The sequence below is a fragment of the Poecile atricapillus genome, chromosome 12 (assembly GCF_030490865.1).
Source record: "Poecile atricapillus isolate bPoeAtr1 chromosome 12, bPoeAtr1.hap1, whole genome shotgun sequence".
NCBI classification, from domain to species: Eukaryota; Metazoa; Chordata; class Aves; order Passeriformes; family Paridae; genus Poecile; species Poecile atricapillus.
In genome coordinates, this window is record NC_081260.1 from 10,437,050 (window position 1) to 10,460,122 (window position 23,073).

Below are 23,073 nucleotides of genomic sequence, written 5' to 3' on the forward strand. Positions count from 1 at the left end.
ATTATCCTCAAATTCATTCAAATTTGAATATCCTCAGATTATTATTATTCACACTGACATATAGGGAGTTCCTTTCTATTGGTAAGTGGATTCAAACCTTCTTTAAAATTGTTTTTATGATTATGGGGACTGGAAAAAATCTGAGGTTTTCCTATCTCCAGAAAGCAAGAGAGATGAATTGCACTTTGAAAACCAAATTGACCCCAGGAGCTCTTATCAACTGTGGACTGCGCAAATGTATTTGTAGGGTAGTCGACACATAAGTTGCAACCAGACGTGAGTTGCTGAGCCTGCCTTTGGCATTTACTGGAAGCTGTCTGGCTACTTTAGCACAGCAGTAACTGGGTGTCTCACAGAGCTTGTTACACTGGCTCCATCCTGATGCCCATTGAGATATAAGCTTCATGCACTGGACATGACTGTGCACCTTTTGGCTTCCAATTTAATTTCTTTCTCTCTTTGGTGGGGAAACTCAGCACTTTGTAGAAGTGTCTGAGTGCCTGGCTGCACTGAGGCAGGAAGGCTTGCCAGGACTCAAACACTTGGTGGCAGCGTGTGGAGGCAATCGCAGAGTCGCTGTTTATGTGTCCAAACATGTTCAGGTAAACTGTCTGCCACTGACCTGGTGTATTAGAACCAGCTTCAGAAACAAAATTTTCAAGGCTGTTGGAAAGAAGTTTCAAATAATGCCTAACTATCGCTATAGTGAGGCACTGGACCTTCTGCTGGCACAGGACAGCAAGGATACCTTGGAAAAAGCATTCTTATCTGAGTTGATGCTACAGAGTGGAGAGGAAAAATTATCATTAAATCAATGGTGTTTTTTTCCTGAGCAAAGATTCAAGATCATTGTCTGAATAGAAGAAGAGAAGGTGATAGACAGGATGGGTAGTGGAAGGCCATGTGGTGTGATCTTGGGTAGCTCTCATTGGAGGTGTATATAAACTTCATCCACATTACTCTGAATAGCTAAAAAGAGTTCAAGACAATCAGCTAGAAGTCAAACTACTGCATTTTTTTGCCAATAGTGCCTTTTTATATCTTTCCAATATGTTTTTAAAATAAATTCTCCTAAATAAGGGAGTATACTATTGCAGTGTTGGTTTTCTCTATTGACATGAATACCTTGTTTATGAGTACAGTACAAATTCTTTAACTATTGTGAAGACTGAATTAAGTTATTTCTCTTCAAAAGTGTGTAATGCTACACTAATGAATGTGCAGTTAGGGCATACGTTAGGAGGTAAAAAATGGCATAAAAATAAATTTTTTTTTTTTTTTTAAAAAAAAGAGTTCTCGCTTTTTTTATGTGAGACTAAACCATCTCAGTTTTAAGAGTGATATAATCTGATTATAACTATCCACAACTCATTGTAATATTCTGATATAATCTTTCCATTTTGGTAGCTGAGAAAAAGCACGAATTAAGCTAAGTATATGAAGACTGACCTAGGATTTGTTTACACCTAACACAGGCTTAATTCTGATCTCACTCACTTCAGTTCTATGTCTGCATTAATATAATCAATGGTAACAGGTTTGAGAGTTATTTGTGCCAGATTAAAAGAAGCAATCCTGTCTTTTGTATCTACAAAAACATTATCCAATTTTTCCTGCTGTCACTTGCTTTAACACAAATAGCAGACTTAAAATAGTTAAAAATCAATAAAATTAGAGACAAGTGAGGTAGGATCCCATGCCATAACTAGTGTTAGGAATAAAAATTTGGCTATGCAGAAGGTAATCTGGCTGAGGGCAAAGTTATGGCAGGAATTAGAAGTGGTTGGAGGCTAAACTGTTCCTAGGTTCAGGCTGGTGCAGAGATCTATGAGTACTGCTATGACAAACAACAATTTCCCCACTGTTTTAAACCAAGCTGAGTTGACTTTTTACTGGCAAATTATCAAAACTGCTCCCATGCATTTAAGTTCATGAATATATCTATCCCTGTGAGAATTACAACACATGTGCCGAAGACCCAATCTAGTTCTGTTGCTCACATTTGCAGGATCAGCCTGACATTAGAAACCCCCAATACACGTTTGACTGCAAAATGGCTCATGCTCACTCTCCTGGGAAGCTGGGGTGTTACAGGGGATCTGGGATTGTAGGTGTTCTCGTGAGGACAATCAGGAAGCCACTGAATCAGTGTCAGAAGGACTTTGGCCCAAGTTTTGAGAGCTAGTATGTTATGTCTTGTCCTCTACTGAATATATTTTATCCATCCTTTGAAATTCATCATTAATTTTGTTTTTACTTTGTTTCCCCTGAGAACCTTCAGCTGCTTGTGTGAGTACAGAAGCAGGACACAAGCACTACAAAATTACTGCTGTTTCTCTTTAGCTGTTATCTTTGCCCTTACCATTTTAAGTGCTCTTTCTATATCAATTCCTTGGCTCCACGGCACTGCAGGGTTAGCCAGGCAGTCTCCAGCACTGCCTCTCCTGGAGACATCAACACGCTGCCTTCGGAGGTACCGGAAAGCCTCTGCTATGACCAGGACTGCATCATGGGTCAGTGCAGACGTATACTGCAATTGATACAAAGTAAATATGGTGACAAATTGCAATTTTAGAATTGCCTCAGGTTATCACATCAAGTTCTCCTCTTTGTTAGAACAGAAGAATTGTGCTTGCAGACCCCTCTGCTTGCTCTCTGTCTTTCAGCTGGTGCTTTGTAACAACTCCATCTATTTCAATTAGCACATTAAAAATATTTTCATTCTATATTGCATATAGCAGCAAAATAACAATACCAGTTCATAGTTGCACAAAATTTCAATTTAATTGGAAACTTGCTCATCTAGATGAGCTTACTATAAAAGTCTGCAATTCCATGCTGGACCATATTGATATCAAAGGGAAGCTTACATTTGAGTTTTTGCTTTAGGGTTTTTTGTTGTTGTTGTTTTTAATAAGATTGCCAAGAGAGCTTTGACTTGAAGTTAACATAAATCATTTCTGTTTGGATCACAATCCTGATTAGGTAGCATCTGTGGCAAGGAATAGATAAGATTACTTTTCTTAGAAAAGAGCTATACAAGCAAATAATCAGAAGATACATTTTCAGCATTACATCACCTTGCTAATTCCCTATCTGCCTTCCCTTACTCCATTATAAATCTGCAGAGGATGGTAAGCTCTGTGTAGCAGCAGCTCTTGAACAAAACCCCCAGAAAACTTAACTTACGTGTTCCTGTTGCTGTCAACTTAATTTACTGCTCATCGCATGTTATCTGGTGACACCCCCCCTCAATGCTATAAATGTAGTATCACCTAGCAAATGGCATCGAAGAGGGGTTTTTCTATATTTTTTTCTGCATGTATCTGTTTTCTGAAAGTTAGTCCCTCCTAGAGTGGCCTGGGCTTTGTATATGACATCCCTGGGTTCCACTGGCATTACAGCACACCTGTAATTTCAGGGTCTGTGTAAAGGAGACCCTCTCAGCATGGACCTACTGGGAGAAATTGAACATGCTCAGTCTGTAAGAGCAGATTTCAAGTCCCTTGTAAGTGATCCTCAATAACTCCACATCATTTTTAAGAGAACAAAGGAAGAAATGAAGAATGGAACATGTATCTGGCCCCTCTTTGGCTGTCTATGTTCCCATAGAGATCATGCCTCCTGAGGAAGCTCATGCTGGAATTCAGGCCACAAGATCTGCTGCCCATGTGTGAGTTATAAAGGCAGAAATCCAAGTTTCAGGTGCTTGTTCAGCTACTCTCTTTGTAGATAAGATTAATTATATTCAGAAATTAATTCTATCCTGTAGGGCAGGATAGCACAATTGGAGGCCCTGCATTCTTTAAAACTGAGTATTTTACTGCAATTTCTTCAGTTTGATATCAAGCCATAGGAACTTTGCACAGAACAAGGTGTGTCTGCATGTGCAGATCAAGAGAATTGCATCTGATAAAAAAGAGTGCAAAGGCAGGGCTGTGAAGAAGGTTAAAGAGCGGACACATCTCACTGAGCTTTAAATGATAGCAGCTTATAAACTTAGTGGGAGTGGGTGGTGGTTCCTGCTCTGAATGTCCAGCACTCTTCTTATCTTACCCACCTTTACCTCTCCCTGTGATGCTTTGCAATAATCACTCTCTCCTCTTTTAGAAAGTTAAAGGTTATACATCACAATCCACACAGTAATACAGAACTGGACAGTAGTTTTAAGGTATTTGTTCCTGTATTAAAAAAAAACCTCTTTTAATAGCTGTCCAATCTAGCACTACATAAAACTTACACATTGATAGTTTTTTCAGCAGACTGCGTCAATTGTCAGTAACCTTAATGCAGTCCCTTCCAAGTCATGCCAAGAGAGCTATCTAATTTTCTACTTTATTTGAATTCTACTTATAAATGCATGAGCATGCAAAGAGAAAAAAGAGAGAAAGAAGGGAAAGGCTGATAAAATACAGAATAAATTAAACATCAGGACTTTAATCTCTAGGCAATTTTATTTCCTAATCAAAAATATTGTACATCAATTTTTAAGTATGCTTTTTGTCTGATTGACAAATACTGTGCACATTTCTATAATGAGATGTACATTTGTGGAAAGGTAATGTAATCTTTGTGTTTCTACCATATACTTAAGATTCTTTTTAAGGAGGGAGAATAATTTTTTCCTCAAGGTAAATTGCTTTCAAGTGGAATAATATCATCTCAGGTTAACTTTGTATATTTCAGAGCTTTTAAAATTAGTATGATACTTATCTTCACTTCTGCATCTCTGCTAGAAAGCTTTAGAAAGCAGGACTAAGTCCTAATCCAGGCAACAATACACTAATCATGTTTCTGTGGGCCTCTGTTTGCCTTTCTCTGCTTCCTCTGAAATGCCAGCAAGGCTGTGGGACGGCATGGGATTAAGGAAATTTTCCTCCCTCACAGAAATGACATGATCCCAGGGATGGAAAAGTATCTCTCCAAATGGCACCAGTCATTTGTGAATGGCACTGCTAGGAAAAGCAGACCCTTGTAAGTGGCTTCTATTCTGTCTGTAGCCCAGCACAGTGCTACTGCCTACCCTGGTGCCCCCTATGCATGGAACCAGACTAGATTTTTCCTTCCTATCTAGTATTTTAATGCTTTCCTGAATTTTGTCTTACTCATATCGAGACATTATTCCAGTTTATCCAAGTAATTTTGAATTCCAAATCTGTTCCATCAATTTCACAGAATTCACAGAATGACTAGGTTGGAAGAGACCTTCAAGATTATCGAGACAAACCCATGCCCTAACACCTCAACTAGATCATGGCACCAAGTGCCATCTCCAGTCTTTTTTTAAACACATCCAGGGATTGTGACTCCACCACCTCCCCAGGCAGATAATTCCATTAGTTTATCAGTCTTTCTGTAAATAATATCCAATCTACATTTCTCCTGTCACAGCTTGAGACTGTCCTCTCGTTCTGTCAGTTGCTGCCTGGTGAAAGAGATCAAGCCCCGCCTGGCTACAACCTCCTTTCAGGGAGTTGTAGAGAGTGATAAGGTCACATCTGAGACTCCTTTGCTCCAGACTAAACAACCCCAGCTCCCTTTTGCATGTGTCCTTCCCAAATCAAACATGAAAAACGTGAATTGTCTCATCAGGGCAGTAGTTTTTAGGTTTCATTGCTCTGAGAAACGAGTCTGTTATTACCATACCCAGATTTCATTCAACTATGGATAGCAGTGAAAAAGAACAGATCTTACCAAAACAGGAATGTAATAGGAATATTATTAATATGCAGTAGTCCTAGAAGATTTTACGACTTCTGTGCCTGGACAGAGATTCCCTGATGCACTCCTTCACTGGACAGTGAATAGCATCTCCCTCTATGATAGAGATGCTGAGGCAGAAAAATATCTGGGTGAGACAGTAACAGGTTGCAAGTTTCCTAATAACAGGTGCATTCACTTCATTTAATCTGTGACAGTTTTGGTGAACCTGGGACTTCTATCCAAAAAAAATTTGAAAAATTTTATTGGTTTCAATTATAATAGCCAGACTGTTTAAATAAAGGACAGTGGTGCAGAACAGAGGGTTAGATTATGAGGGTAACTGCCAGCAGTAACTGGGAAGTGGCAGTGGCTCCTTAGAGAATCCAGAGCTACTTCATTTTGCATGTGAAATTCTCTATTACCATTAAAATGAACTAGTAATCCACATTTTGCATCTAAAACCTAACCTAACTAGTCCCCATATCCAGCCCTAGACTAATTCAAGATCTTCATGTTAGATGTTTTTATATCCACTGCACAGTGACAGGATTTGCAAGACCAAGCCTTTGCTTCTGAGGAGCTCCCACCATGGTCAGCACCTATAACAGCCTCTGCTTCTTTCTTCTGGAAGGACAGTGAATGTTGCAACATATTCTCATCAGGGATGTGTATCACACTCATGCACATGTATCTGAGGTTAAAACCCCCCAAAGAATTGTTAAAAGCATATAATGTCCATCACTGACAAGTTAAAATAAATACCTTTAATGGTGAGTTTTTGGCTTCAGGGAATTCCCTTTCATCAAGCCTCATCCAACGCTGTAGAAACTGTTGTACCATTGGGTTTTCATTATTAACAATCTGGAATCCAGTAATGTTGGCACCTCCATGCATTACTCTCTCCAGAACAATGTCTGTGAAACCCTGGGAGGACACACATAGAAAAAAAAATCATTGTCATCCAAAGCCACTTTCCTCTGGCTCAGTTTTACCTGCTACAAGTGCAGCACAAAAGACACCACTTAATGTCCCTCTTGTTAGCTGAAAATGTTCAATCAAAGAGACAACTGCTATCACAATTAGGATTTTGGTATTGGCATAGAATAGAATTTAAAACATCTTGTTCTTTTCAATAGAAAACTTCCCTTTTGGGTTGTGGCAATGTGGTTGGTAGTATTTGCCATTCAGAAAGAAAATAGCAGGGAAACTTGAAGTACCGTTTCCTCTTTTGTCCTAATCATGGTGAAAACTGGTCAAGGACCTAAAATCTCATCTGTATAGCAAAGAGAACACAGAGGTTCAGGGCTGGGGAAGAAAACCACTCAATCTCTTGCTAGGCAGTTCTCCATCACAGCATCACTCAGCATGTCACGTGCAAGCAGAATGGGATGATTCTCTCCCACTCTGTTGTTATTTATACCTGAGGCAGTAAATTGGAGTCTTTTTGATTAGTATGACTTGATTGCAGTCATGTTGATCTGAATGTCAATGGTTACACAAACTAAAAGGCAACCCAGAATAAGAACCTCTGTATTTCTATGCACGAGCTAATCAGTGAGATCATGACTGCTTCTTATAATGCAAAACGATGCATCTTAAAGTCATACAGTACTTATACTAAATAAGAGTATTTAAAAATTTGTCTTTCCTGCTTTAATCACACCAAAACATGGATAACAGAGAATCTTTGAGTATTAGGATTGCCAACCAGAAAGTAAGAGTTTTGGAAAAACTCACATTTTTCTACTCACAGTAGACATAGAACCTGAAAATGAGTATTCCTGCAAAACTAATTACAATACAAGACTTTTTATAAGGAGCTTAAGTAGATGGTGCTTCAAAATCATGACAAACATCCTGAAAGTCAATCCTACTCTACAAAAGATGCTCTGATACAAACAGAAATGCATGGCCTCTTCCTGGTAGGTCAGCACATACACAGGCACAACCCTACACTCTGAAATACAAAAGGAAAGGTAAACAGTTTTGGTGATTTACTTCATAGAATTATTCTAATTTGCAGCTTTTTACCACTTATACAGAAATATGCTACAATTACTTTTCCTGGCATGTTTAAATTCAAAATATGTTATATAGGAAATCACAGTCACAAGTATCTCATTTATGAGGATAGAAATTACTGGAAAATATATAATTAAATTATTACTTTAAAATTAGTAGAGGAATTGATGTTTTCTGACAAAAGAAACTGAGTAGAGATGACATACCAGTTATAGTATTTACTGATGTAATTTCTCAAAATCCAAGTACTCATCCATGCATTTCCACTTCCTGATTAAAGTTTCCACAACCTGAACAGAATATTTTACCCTCTAAAATGTAGCTAAAATGTAAAATGTATACTTTCCATGAAGAAAAATTCTTACCAGGTTAGCTAACATGTAGTGATAGCCTCTAGAATGTTTGCCGAGGACTACAACCTGTGTGGAGAAAAACATTGCATATTATTCAGTTGTAAGATGACTCTTAACTAGTGGAAAAGAGACAGAGAATGAACATTTTGATAATCTTCCACGTTGAATCCATGGGCAGCATGAAAATTCCAGATCTGTGTCGTTACAGACAAGATGCAGTCATTTGTGTTTTTCAAACACATGGGCAGAGTACAACAAAGAGTAACTCATGAGGCTGAGAAGACTCTGCTTGCAGAGATGACCTTACCTGGCAAATTCACTCTTGTGGTCACAGTGACCACCCTGCTGACCAGGTTAATTTTAGTTACCCATTCAAGAATTTCTGCTCTGAAATGAGGTAACACTGTATCCAATGTAAACTCTCATTTACTTCGTTCCTTGTTTGTGGAACGTAGGAGAGGTGCAGGAGACAGTCCAGCCACTCGCTGTGTTTATTAACCTGTACCAGCACAGAAGGGCTGGGTAGGCTCCAAGTTGTCCAGGGAATTCCCTACCTGGCCTGGCCAAGCCTTTTCATGTATGAATGTCTAAAGTTAAATTCCCAAAGTTATAAGCAGTGACCTTTATTGCCTTTTGACAGGTTTCAAAAGGCCTGAAAACTTGTTATTTCCAGTGCATCTAAATGGATACATCTGACCTTACAATGTTTTGTCAAAATTGCAACTAAATATTATGCTGCGCATTCCACTAAGCAACATCTCCTGCCTCGCTGACCTCACATGGGCATCTCTCTGTACAAACAGTCATTAAATGGAATTGCTAAGAGACAAAAGGGCAGCAGGATGAACTCAGCAGCTGGATTCTCTGATGGTAATGGGGAACAGTGGAGGCAGCACTGTCTGGCAAGCCTGAACTCTGCCATCCTGTGTGCTCCCTGCCACTCCAGGAATGCTGCACTTTTGCATAAGGAAGGAAAACACATGCTTCCCATGTCTACACAGTTGGCAGCTGGCTCACCAGGAGAGCCACTTGTGCAAAACTGTGCCCTCTCCTTCAGATTATAATCTCACAAACACCCATCCAGTCCCATAGCCATCAAATGGAACAACATCCACCAGCAAGAATTTAATTTGTAATTGTGGTGATTGCATGGATTCAGGACATAATCCATTCTACCCAGGCTTGCTGGGTTAAAAACAGCACACAATGCTGGTAATACACACAAGTATTATCATAGCATATGTCCTACAAGCAGCTCAAGCAAACAGATGATGCTTAATGGAGAATCATCTGAGAATCTATACATAACCATACAAATGTACTCCATGATCACAGAAAAATATTCCAAATGCTGCACTTTAAAAGACAACATAACCACTTACATCTTCGTTAAAAACAGACTACATTTGAGTCACTGACTTTAGATATACTGCTAAGCCTGCTCACGTTCTTGATTAAATTATTAAGTTCCCAATTGCCTCTTTGGGTAGTATTGTCCTTAATACATGCCACTTCTTTTAAATTCACATTTAATTCTGTAGGAATTTGTGTACTTCCAGCAGCCTGAAAATAAATTGTTCACGTCCTCTTGAGAACTGTATGTACACTCTGTTGGTAGAAAGCATCTGCTTTCCTACGTTCACATTTGTTTTCTGTGGAAATATGCAGGCTTCCTTCAGATCATCTGGTGTGCATGCTATTCGCATACTGAACTCCCTGTATGTTTCAATTTCACCTTAAAGGCAGGTTCACCTTAGAGGCAAAATAATTATTTAAGAACAACAATTGTGATTTTAACCTTAACAACAAATAAGAAAGCTTTTACATTTCTATTCAGAAATGTGTTTAAGAGAAAAATATCACTACAGATGAAGTCAGGCTATGTAAGAAAAACATACATGGAACTACTAGAGGCATCAAGAGCAATACTGCAAACAGGAAATGTAGGACTCATTAGCATAGATCAGACTCAAGTTTTGTCTCATCTGTTGTCATGTCTTCAAAATGACTCTGTTTATTAAAGCTTTGAGAGGTCCAACGTGCTACAGTCAAGCTTTAATTCATAAAGCATCTTTCAGAAGTGACCTGACAGCATTGCTATTCATACAATCAACCATGTTGGCTCGTAAGTATCGAACTGGATCTTAACAATGTGTTTAAAATTCACTACACACTACATAGCTGTCCTAAATCTTAACAAGTACAACTGTCCTCCTCCCTCACTTTCCACCCTGTACCAACTGTCCAGCATGTTGAAGGGAGCTGCTGGATTAGCGAGCCCAGCAGAAACAATCACAGACATGTGTTACTCCCAGGGGAGCAAAGTGATGAATAAAGCTTTTTTATGAAGAAGGAAAACAGGAGTATAACAGTATAACAGGAGTATAACAAATAAATCTCATCAACTGCTGATATATTGTGAAGCTTATACAGAAAGTGGGATATTGAAGAGTGGTGGTGAATAGAAAGCCAGGATTACAGGACAAGGATTACACAGAGCTACATGTCGTTCGTAAATTTGACTTCTGAGACTTAATAGTGGTTTCACCTTGACTGAAAGAAAAGCTTATAAGATTTTACACTGAACATAGGAGAAGAGAAAAAAAATGGCTGGAAACCATTATGAATAATTCAGATTTCTGATCCCACATAATTCTTGCTTTGTAGATAAAAAGATCATAATGCAAGGTTTGATATAGAATCCAATAAAGTTTGTATTTTTAATTAACTCTTTGGATATTTCAAATTAATTAAGAGAACATCTAGAGGGAAAATAACTAAAATGTATCTGCTTTCAAAATAAAAGTGAAATCTGCTGGTCAGCACCAGGCTTACTTGAAGTACAGACCTATATGTCAGATTGAGAAATTAAGTCAGCACTGGCAATTTCACTTTTCCTTTTGCCTATGGGAGTTATTTTTTGAATGCTAACATAAAGACAATTTGGTTTCCACTGCATCTGTCATCATTATAATAAATAGGCAACTACAGATTTTTGCCTTAGTTTTTAGATTTTTCTTAAAGTTTTGGGAGACAGCACTAAAGATATTAACTGGCTAATATTAAGTTGGTATGAACCATTGTGGTATTTCTAGAGCAATAATGATAATTCTCTCATGAGGACACCCATGTCTTTCCTACACTGGTGAGCTCAGAACTGTACATGGCACCTCAGATGCAGTCTCACCACTGCAGAGTAAAAAGGAAGGGTCACCTCTAGTGACTGTGCTAATCCAGTGCAGCCCAGGATGCTGGTGGTCTTTGCTGTGACAGCACAGTGCTGACTTGTGGTCAGCTTGACTGTCAGGACCCCAAGATCCTTCCCTGCAGAGCTGCTTTCCAGCCAGGAAGCCTCTACCTGGACTGTACTGGTGCATGGGGTCATTCTTCTTCAGGCTTTGCACTTCCCTTTGTTGAACTTCATGAGGTTCCACTCTGCTCATCATCACCATCAGCCTGTCCAAACCTTGTAGCACAACTACTTCGTGTATCACACCTCTTAATTTGGTATCATCTACAAACTTGCTGAGACTGCACTCCATCCCACAACCTTCAGATCCCTCAGAGAGAGGTTAAACAGGATTAGCCCCAGTACCCTCAGGGTAACCCAAATAACCTCCAGCTGGCCTCTGTGTTGATGATCACAACCCTCTAAGCCCAGCAGTTCAGTCATTTTTAAATCCACCTTGCTGTCTCTCTGGGCTTTAATTTTAAAAAGTCACTGAAAAATACAAGCTAAGAGGATATGCTTGCACTTTTACTGAGAAAAGGAGCTATCATAACTTTGGCAGCAGTGAAAGTAAAACTACCATTAATACCTGTCCAATTAATACCTGTTAGGAGCATATCTCCCCTACACTTGAATCCATTGCCATCTGGTCAGTTTAGTCTGACCAGGTTGTCAGACTAAAGGATTTATCACCCTTTATTTACAAATGAGAGAGGAAAACAAACAAAAAAAATAGATCACGATAGTACAGACTACCTAATCTACAGCTCAAAACCACAATATTTTATGAGTCTATTAGATCTTTCCATAAGATCATCCATACTGGTGCTGACAGGCAGTATTGTCACAAAGAAGGTCTGAAAATTTTTACTGTGCTTTTCAAGTGGCAGAAATACTCCACTTTAACAGAATGACAGGCAGAGATCTGACCTGCTGCAATGTGTCTTTCCATTTCGACCATATCTGGGAACAATGAGGCACTGTTAACTGTAGAGCTCTTTTCTAGGTTTTAGTAAGACAGTAGTAAGAAAAATGAGATTTCCTGTAAGATCAGAGTTAAAAAGTACCTGTTTTCTTTGTTGAGGTTATCTGTACATAAATTTGGGTTCCATTGTTGCAAAAAGCCCATACTTGAAAAAAGAATCTACTGTTTTTCAAGTATACATGCATATTACTGAGGACAGGAGAACTTAGCTACTTCTAGTTAGCAGTAATGTGCCTTTACACCTTGCTATAGAAACACGATTATGACACCTTTGCTTTCAAAGCAGTGAGCAGATGTCTGAAGTGATCACACAGTTCTTTCTTTCCCACAGCAAACAAGCAAAACTAATAAATGGACTCTGGTATAAGAAAATTTTAACAGCATCATAGGATAGCTATCAGTGTTGATTGCACTTCATGGGCGCAGAGGGATATCAAGCATAGCAACAACTATATGGCAAGCCTAAATTGTTGTGGAGCACACTATCTTCTCACCTGGGTAGCAGGTCAGGTGTTTTCTATTGAAAGCATTTATGTTCTGAGGATGGACTTGAGGTTATCTCAGATCTGAGCAGCTCATACCTACATTGTATTGAATGACTGAAAAGTTGTGCCTGGTGATGCAGCAGCCTATTGAACCAGTGGTACTGGCTAATTTGTCTTCAGGAGAAAATGAAGAATGGAGAGGAACAGAATATTAGGGTGACCATCCAATTAGTTTAATAGAAACTGAAGGCAAGGCCCAAAAAGTTGTCAGTACATTCGCAAGATGTTTAACCTCCCTTGAGTGCCATCTGCAAGTACTGCATCTCAGCTCCGTTCCTGCACCTCAGGAAAAGGAGGAACTTATGAAGCACTTCAGAGTCCTCTTCCTGGCCTCCTATCGACTCTTCCTCCAGTGGGGAGCTGCCTACAGGGTCTGCAGCCATGGCACTGCAGTTCTCTGCTTCAGTGCACTACAAACAGCAATGCAGACACCTCCTAGAGCATTACCATGTGAGCAATGGACAGCAGTACATAATCATTCCTCACTATGTTTGCTCTGCACAGGTCACCCCTTGTCACATAAATTTTCCAGATAGGAGTAGGAAAAACAGGAGGAGAACAGAAAATAAAACTTCTGTTGTGGGAACAGGACTTTCCTCATCTAACCAGATATCACCGTAAAAATAAGATCCCTTGTAACCTTAGTAGGTCAATTTTACTATAAGCTTGCAGAGCCCACTCACCTGTTTTCCAATTTTCACATAAGTCTCTGAAGGAAGATCAAATTCCCTTTGAGGATTACAAACACTAGACAAGGTTCAATTTTCTCTCAGTAAATTTATAAAAAAGGGTTTTTTTGGTGTCATGATTTTGTCTCTGTCTATAACACTAACACCACCAGTGCCAATATATGAGGTTCCACAGGAACTACTATCTCATGGTGACAAAAGATACATCCCAGCTACTGGTAGTCTGTCACTGTCAAACAAGTGATGCCTGTCCTGTCTTTAATTCTGCAGAGACGAAACCATTTCCACATTCTGCAGGAGCTGCTTCCCTCATAAAAAGGGTCAAAACCTTGTGACGGTAACTGTAGTGCAAACCCAGGGAAGGCGATTTATCTCTTCACTTGGTATTAATGGGACAGGAATCAGGCCACCAGGGATAGTGATGCTGTAAAATATGCAGTAAACAATGATTTCATTTATATGAAGAATGAGTACTATATTAAATTTGAGTTAAATATTAAATGAAGACTGTGTTAAATATTAAGATGAAGATTCCACACACATATTATTTGTTGCAGATAAAAATAACTGAATACATATTTCCGATGAATTCATCCACCATTTCAAAGTCTTCATGCTCTTTAGAGAATGCCACAAATCCACACACAGTCCCAATTGATGTATTTTTGTGAGGTATTTGGACCTAAGAATTTTACTTCCATGCTACTGCCACCTTATACATTTGTGACTACACTTTATAACCAAATCCTCATTTATCTCTACAGCACAATATCAAGATCATTTTTTGCGCATATAAAATATTCTTCAAACAGCTTTTGGCTGTTCTGCAACGAATCTCTCATGGGAGAGTCTCTCCTAGAGAACCAGAATCTCCTAGGAGAAGAGGACAAAAATGTGCTTGGCAGAAGCAGGGAATTGATGCCTCTGAAGCGCTTCATTAGGTTTTCCCCCTCTGGCCCCCTTCTTGTGTCCCTCTGTCCCTTGCCTCTCTCCTTCATGATAGTCATACCATGAGTGAAATTCTGCTTTTAGGCCATCTCCAGATAGATGATGGTTGTACATGTTAGTCCTTGGAGGGTGATTAAATGCAACATCTGAAAGCTGTGTTGTGCTTTGTTCTCCCTCCATATGGCTAAAACTTTTTTTCCCATACCTAATCTGACATTTGCTGACTGAAGATTGTGTAGAGGAATACACATTTAATTTGTGCATAAGAGGTTACATCAGAAATTATTTCAGAAAAAAAAAGTACAAACTGCAACATTGGTTCCGAGGGCATGATACCTTCTCCTAATTTCTTTCACTGCGCTGACAAAATTTTCTGTGCCCTGAAAAAATTTTCTTAAACTCATTTTTATTGATATATCTTAGCAATATTGACAGATTAACTAATCTGTTGGCCCAATTATTGTTAAAGGACATAATCAACTTCAAAACATCAAATCAGAGCACACAGAGATGAAGAGTTTTATCATCTCTGGTAACTGCCACTCATAATCACAATTATTTACTCTTTAAGCGGAATAAAAAAAACTTTCCATCAAAATTTCCTCTGTTCAGACGGAGAAAACAAGTGTTATATCTCTCAGGACTGCATCTCTCTTCACAACTCAAATCCTTCAATACAAAATACATTAAAAAGAATCAAAACTTAAACTACTTTTCATCACTTGAAGCTAGTTCACTAAAAACAAGATCAGATACAAAAGGCTGTTACAACCACAACAAAAATTCTTTGTACCATGTAGAAAGGATACTCAAAATTGCTGAGACCTTTCTCCCTTTTTTTGCCAAGATACCTTCAAGAAAAGATAGTTGTTCCCAGACAGCTTCCTTGAAGAGATATATCATAGAAATTTTTAATTAGTGAATTCTTTAGATTCTTAAGTAAGGGTAATGAACTAAAAATCCATTTGTGTTCTGGAGGAGCTTTTGCAGCTGTATTTATGGGAAGCAAGTGACTTATTACATATGTTACTGTGCAGCAGTGGTTTTCACACATAGGTAATTTTAAGGAGATAATATTTAAATTGTCTATGCAGTTCTAGTATATTTTTTGAGAAATATCTTCCCTCAAGAAATGATAATGAAAAATGATTTAACATCCAAGGAAGTTCCAGTACTTTTTCAAGCCTCTGTAAAATCCTAAGTTATCCTAAAATTTAAATTTCACATAAAATTTCCCATAGAGGCTTTAGATCTCAGAGAAATCACAATAAAGTTCCTTTCCTAGCAACATTCCTACTTACATTTCCTTCAATCTACAGTGCAACCAGCTCCAATCCCATGTAACGTGGTTTCACCACAGTACCATCCTCATTTCCAGCTTCCCATACCCTCTCTTTCCCTATGCTGTCTCCTTGCTCCTCAGCAGCTCTTGCAGACCTACAAGTCCATATCAGGTAGATCAAAACCACCCCTATCAAAGCTGACTTTTAGCTTAGCGTGCTGTTGTAGTTTAGGGCCTGGCGATGCGGAAGAATTCGGGATGTTACCAGCCTTGCTTGAACCCCCACAGCGTGCTTCCCTAAATTTCACACCACCTGAAGTCACTTTCACAAAGATTGCTAATAATAGTAGTATTACATTTATTCTTAGTTGTCCAAACCTTCTGCAGAAGCCAGAAGTGCTTCAGCACTGTCACACAATTTGATGGTGTATCCACATCACTAATAGGCAGCTCTTTTGTGCCTTTGGATCATGTGCCCAAAGCCTATGACACAGGAGATACCCAACGTCCCTTTTGGCTTTCAATTCCATTAAACTGTACAACCAACACCCTTGAGAGCCCACCCTTGCAATCACAGATGCACATAAACAATGCTCATTTCTTCTTTTCATATCCCACAGCATAAACAAAACTTCCTCAGTCTCAGCTGCTCAAAATAAAAAAGGATCTATATCCATTGGGGGAAGAAAGGAAGAAATTAGGTAAACTGAGTCACACAGTTTTCATTTTAAAAACACACAAATTTCCCATTTTCTCCATAGTTCCCATCAGCATGTCAGTGTAAAATCCCAGTGTTATTCCCTGGAATTGGACAAGAGTCCTTGGAAAAAGAATTCTGCTTATATAAACTATTACTGCATGTCAGGATCACTTCAAACTATTATTTGGATATAACCCAGAAGTGTCGCAGTAATTCAGTCCCAGTGCTCGCATGAGAATTTTTTGGAAGAGGCTTTGTACTGCAGAGCACTGCCTTTAAGCAGACCAAAAATACTGAATAGTAGCCATTCTTTTTTTCTTTTTTTTTTTTTTTTCTTTTTAAACATTTCCTTTCCTTTTCAAATGCCCTACAATATTAAGAAAAAAAAGGCAGTGCAATCTCCTCTAGGAAAGACAAGGTTACTTTTTCTTATATTTTTTTTTATTATAAATAGCATTTTACTGTGACTGGAATAGCACTCAGTTCATTTTTTTCAATGCTTTCAAAGAGTCTGAAAGGTTTATTCTGCTTCATATAAGCAGCACTCTGCAATACGCCCATATAACTTGGTGCATAAAGCATGAACTGAAAAAGATTATGAAGAGCTAATTTATTTTCACTAGATTTGGTTTATGCAGCAGGGGTGACTGTTTTACTCATATGAGGTAATAGAGGAATATTTTTCTTTTCTGATTCTTTACATGCATTTTTCCAGGATAGAAGATACTTAGGGTATTTTTAAGGGTCTATGTATATTGTTGATAATTTTATTTATCACACATTTGGGAAGAAAGAACTTACAGTAATATATACACCATTATACCTCCACATGCATGCCTATGGTGTGACACGAACAAATGTAGTTTAGTAACATGGGCTTTTTTTTTTTTAAGTCAGGGAACTTTAGTTTTCTCTAAAATTATTATGCTGCTTTCCAGCTCACTGGTTGGATACTGTGGTGTAAGCTTGTATTTGAGTTGAGTTGATTGATAGGGCCTGATTATCTATATATTTAGTCCAGACTGCCCCTGATGTCTTAAATCTGCTCCCCAGAGGTGGAATGCACAGTGGAATTGCACAGTTAAGAGGGTGGGATAAGAGACAGGAATCCCATATCAATGTGTAATTACAGCAGTGAGAGACTGGACTGGGATGCTACTTTGCCATAATATGGCCTGATCCAAACCCATCTGGAGCCTGGAGCAAATGCATCACAGCTCTGGATCACAGCTCTGGACCTCACATTTGGGGACATATCCCCACAAGACAGTAGCTATGAACTCTCAGAGTGTCCCAGACTGCACCACCAGCAGCTGGGCTCAAAAGGCCCAGGGGGGTTGCCGCCCCATTCTGAAAATCTTGCTGTCTGAACTGCAGTGTTACTGTGCTCTATGGGATACATGTGGGACCACCTTGGTCTATGAGGGGCTCTGAAAAGCCCCAGTGGTTCTCCTCCTCCCCTAAATACGTGGTTCATATCACACTGAAACCATTAATCCCAGCTTAGTGAGCTATGAAAAAAAGACACACGATCTTGTGCAGCTTTTCTTTTACAGAGTTGGGACTTCTTCCCTTGTAAATGAACTGATGAGACACCAGAACTATCGTGCTGTCTCTGGTGATGTACAACGCCTGTTTGCACAGTGGTACTGTGCTATTACTATTCATTTTGATAGTGTGTTTCCTTCCTCTCCCTGCAGTTGGTTCATCTGAATTGTTGCCAAGATGGTTGGTTGCCTTGGAAACTAATTAAGGAAAGGCTTTGGCTAGAAGCAGAGTTTCAAGCATTAAACTATTTGAGAGACAGATGCAGAAATTAAGGTAATGTCTGCTAAGATGAAAGGGCTTATCCTTTATGTTTAAGAAGAAAGAACAACATTTAAATGCCAGGACTGAAACAAAGCAACTTAAACACAAACTGATTTTTAAAACTTGGAAGAGATGACTGAGTGAGGGGCTTCAAAATCAATCAGGAGCTTAGAAGGGGTGACAAAGATTCCCAAAGCTATTAGAGATGGAGAGATGGAAAATAGGGAAAGACAAAAATTCAGGGGATCATATGTTGAACAAATTATAGCCAGCCCTCCCTTTCCCTCAAATACTCTGTGTCTTTAAAACACTTCTTGTAAACATTGTTTTTGAAAAATACCTGTAGAGCTAATGAAAGACCAAATCCTCTCTTCCAGTCCAGGTATGGCACAAGAAGCATCCATGAGTACAACTGCTCCCAAAGCTCACCAAATCCAACAGGGAAAGGTGAGGGCCAATTGTCACTGCTGGACACAAAATGTGTCACACGGACGCGGTTCGAGGTGTGGTGAAAGAGAGAGAGTCCTTTATTTATTCTTTCAGTATTTATAGATTTTCGACCACGACCAGGGATTGGATAGTCAGGTTAACACCTTCCCAACTGCGCTGGCTGTGAGAGATGTCCATCAAAAGGCCTATCTTTAATGGAATGTATAAACATCTATGTTTATAGTTACTTTCCTGGGAAAGTGGCTAGAACTTGTAGAAAAACAATATCAAGGGCCTGATTCTCAGGGCAACAGCCAATGGCCTTCAGAACCTCTGTACTTGTCGACAAGGGTAACAATTTGAGCAGCTCAGACAGTGTGGATGCAGGCTAAACAGTGAGTGGGACCCTCAGAGGGCTCAGGGCAAACACATGCACCATTTCTGTGCACTGAAAAGCTGCATAGAAAGATGAACTATGAAGAAAATTGAGCTTTCACAGCTACCTATTAACTGAATTTAAAAGTAAATACAATCTCTGTATGAGCACAGTGATATAAATTTAAATATAATCTCCAGGATAATGGTTGACTCTTTACTTGCAACAGCATAACAAAGATTCTGGTTCTCTGTACATTTAATGGCAATGCAGAGGTTGCCATGTAAATATGACTGTAACAGCATAACTGCATACTACAAATACTGTGGTAAGAAATATGCAAAGTATTAAAAGCAGATGCATGTGTGTGCATTGGTGTGTGCATTTATATCTCATAAATTATAATAAAACGAGTAACTGCTACAATCATAGAAAAATAAAAACTCTGATGGTGACTTCAGGTTCATATGCTGCTGGCACAAGAAACAAGAGCTGCTTGGCAGCAATATTCTACATACAGCAGCTTCCACCTTCACAGTGAGATGTTTCTGGCATTAATTATTATTACTACTGATCAGATACATTAAAAACTGTGCTTTAATATCTTTTGAATACTTTTAAGCTTTGTGTGCCATTACTTCAATCATTCTGCAGAATGACTAATAATGCTCTGATAAGTTCCTGTCATTTAGAACCTGGCTTGTTTTATGAAATCTGGATGATGGCTTTGGAGAGACATTCCTTTTTACAACCTAGAAATTCTTTCCTCAGGTATGTGTGAAATGTGCGGTATGTGGGGTAATATATGTTACTCTCTCTGCTTTAGCAATTCATCTCCTGCCCTTTATGAGTTTCACAGCTGACAGGAGCAGGCCCTTTAAGGCAGATACAGCTGTCACTTCTGACTTATGCCCATTCTTACTGGCTATGTACTGAGGGTGCCTGACCTAAGTAATTCCCCTTTCCTCCCCATATGCCCATATGGACTTGGGAGCTGCTGAAACTCCCTGGCTGTGAAGGGAAAGAAATGACCTTTTATTCTGCTTTACATCCTGATTACAACAATACTCATGGGTATCCAATCAAAAAATGTCCTAAATTTTAAGTTTCTAGTTCATTGGAAATGTAAAAATGAACTGTACCAGTTTCAGAGTGAAGTTACACAACACTCTACAAAGTAGATACTCTCTAGGAGCCTCAGCTGAACCCCACTGCTCCACACAACTCCAGACAGAGGATAAAATCAGCCTGTGACACAGCTGTGGCCCTGTGCCCTGGAGTAGGTGACGGGCACACTGCTCTGGAGGGTCTGCTCTGAGCAGTGCAGTACCTTCAGAGGACACGGCACTCCTGGGCTTCAAAAGCAAAGCAGAAGCTGAAGCTACTCATAGCTCTGCTTCAAGTGTTCCTCTGTATTCGTAGGCAATTGTATTTTAAATTGCTATTTTAAATTGCTATGGAGAACACTGGCAAATCCCCACCAGACCATCTATTTATAATGGACCACATATACCAGGAAGTTTACATGAGAGGTCTTGAATCTCTTCAGTTACATTTTCCCCTATTGCTATTTTTAATGACAGTTCCTCAACCCAATACTGCAGTTTGGTTATTACGAAACTCTAAATGTGAAAGCTGTTGTGCAGTGAGCTCATTCCCTTGAGATCAGAGCAGCTCTGCAGGGAGATGCAGCTGGGGCTGTACTGAAGAACCTGCACACCTCCATCCTAATCTCAGAATTTCAGACTTGAAGGTTGTCATAGCCAGTCTGTGCACAGGACAGAGTTCAGTCAATCAGATTACCCTCCTTAATCCTAGAGATGCTTCACTTTGTCTTCCACAGTCTGGCTGTCATTGTAAAACTTTGAGGACTGCATTCTCTACTGTAGTATTACTTTTGCTTTGTGAGATGCCTTTACTTAATACAGACACTGCCTTGAAGCCTAACCTTCATGACTAAGTTTGGAGATAGTGTCCTTTTGATAAAAGCATGCAGTCTCTGAAATAAACAGGTCTTTTGTAAAGTTTCACCATTTTGACCCTGAATGGAGTTTCTTCCTGCTCATTTGCCCTCAAGAGGTTTTCTTCTAAGTGGACACAAAGCCACTCTAGTCTGAGATACAGTTTATTTTCCTGGGAATAAGAAAAACATATTTCTTAACTCAAAAATGTGTCTCTACATACATGGTTGAACAGGCTAAGCCTTACTGTTAGCTCTCAGAAGAAAATGTTCTTCTGCTTATGGGAACAAAATTTTATATCTATCTGTGAAGAAATACAGAATATTTTAGCATCAAGGGATAAGAAGGGTGGGGAGCTTATGAATTTTGCATGATATAAGTGTTGCTATCTGCATGCCTGAGAGGCCAGTAGATGATTGAATTTGATATAGTTTTGTTGTGCAAGGGGGATATAGATCCACATGCTCAGTGGTTATAGAACTATAGGGCAAGCGAACAAACAGATGGCAACTTATGGAATAACTACTGATTTCTCTGCTTCCCTCTATTCTACAGCTGAAGAGGTTTGGGCAGGGTATTCACCTCCAGGACAAAATATAAGGCCCATCACAAGATCTTCTGAATGGGGAGTGAAAACAGATAAACAGCAGTATGAAATTTGGCACAACACAGGATACTCAAGCAGAGTAGGAGCTGAAATGCCCTCTTTCCCCAACCTTGTATTTATAGCCAGGAAAATCAGGTATCAGACTGCCCTGAGAAGAGAAATACTTCATATGACAGGTTACAGGTCTTGGAAATGTAGAGACATACACATGTGCCATATGCATACAGAATACTCAAGGTCACTGATTCACGTGTCTGTACATTGCTGGAAGAAGGTACAGAATATTCCAGAATGACCTGAAGTCTCAAAAGAAAATCCCCAGATGTGTAATTGTCTTTGGATGAGACTGTATTTTTGGAAGAGATGTATACCCTGGTCTGAACTGGTTGAAAAAAGGATCAAAGGAAGAGAAGTGTGCACAGTGACCAGCCAGATACAGGAAAAGAGGTCACTCTTACTGAATTCAAGCACTAACACAAAGCCATGATACATGGTTCCTGGAGCAGAGCACTGACAAGCTTGCTGAATGTGCTGGCCAAGAGCCCAAAAGTCTGATAGCAAACTCAGTGCGTGTGTAGACTGTTTAGTGGTTTACAGTCTGTTTATTTCTGCTATGACTTTTCTTCTTGAAAAAGTTCTATTTAAGCCTCTGAAATCCAGGGTCACTGGCAAATACTGCTGCTGACTCAGAATGAAAAAGCAGGTGCCACACAGTAACCACATAAATCCCCTCCCTGGAGGGAAGCATCACTCCCAGAAGCTGATGGGAGGGTTGACCTTTGGAGTTCTGCTCCTAGAAGGCCAAAAAAGGGAGAGGGATGGAGAGGCAGCTGAATTGAGGCAGCCTGTACTAGCCCTCTGTGGGACACAGTTTGTCCATCAGTACTCTGACACAGCAGTTCAGACAGGTAGTGTCTTGGCTTCCTTTTGTTCTCACTGGGAAAAACAAACCCATCTGCAAATGTGTATCAGCAAGTGGCAACAGGCTCAGATGTTACTGCTTCTCAGCTGAGCAGCCTTCCTAGACTCCACATATAGCACTGAATTGACTTTTTAAACTGCAATAAAATGCTAGATTTGAAATAAGCAAATCCAGACTTATCTCTCCCCTCAATAATATGCTATCAGCGAACATACTTGGCTGAAAAAAGGACAGCTCTTCATTTCCCTAAGCAAACTGGATGGATGGATTTAAATATGATACATGTTTGTGAAAACTTTTAACTACTTTATGAGAAGATAACAGGGTAAGCAGAGGAGATGGAAGGAAAAGTCTACAATGATTGTTCAGCTATTAACCTAGGGTCCATTCACCATTACTGACCTTCCCTGTAGAAATTTAAGTCATTGCTTTTCAGTAGCCAGTTAAAAAACCTCTGGAAATTGTTGACAGAAGATATTTTTAGTGTCAGGGGCACCAGCATGTACTGTATGG

At 39.3% G+C, this 23,073-nt stretch overlaps 1 protein-coding gene across 3 annotated transcripts in view; it reads right to left on the reverse strand.

The window, feature by feature from the left end:
- Positions 1–23,073, reverse strand: part of GRIA3 (glutamate ionotropic receptor AMPA type subunit 3) — a 145,782-nt gene that overhangs the window by 55,117 nt on the left and 67,592 nt on the right. For all 3 annotated transcript variants that reach the window (XM_058848113.1, XM_058848112.1, XM_058848115.1), the window contains exons 5-7: positions 8,091–8,144; positions 6,466–6,627; positions 2,363–2,530 (exon numbers count right to left, since the gene is read on the reverse strand). In XM_058848113.1, coding sequence (XP_058704096.1) covers positions 2,363–2,530; positions 6,466–6,627; positions 8,091–8,144 — 384 coding nt within the window. The remainder of the gene's footprint in view (positions 1–2,362; positions 2,531–6,465; positions 6,628–8,090; positions 8,145–23,073) is intronic.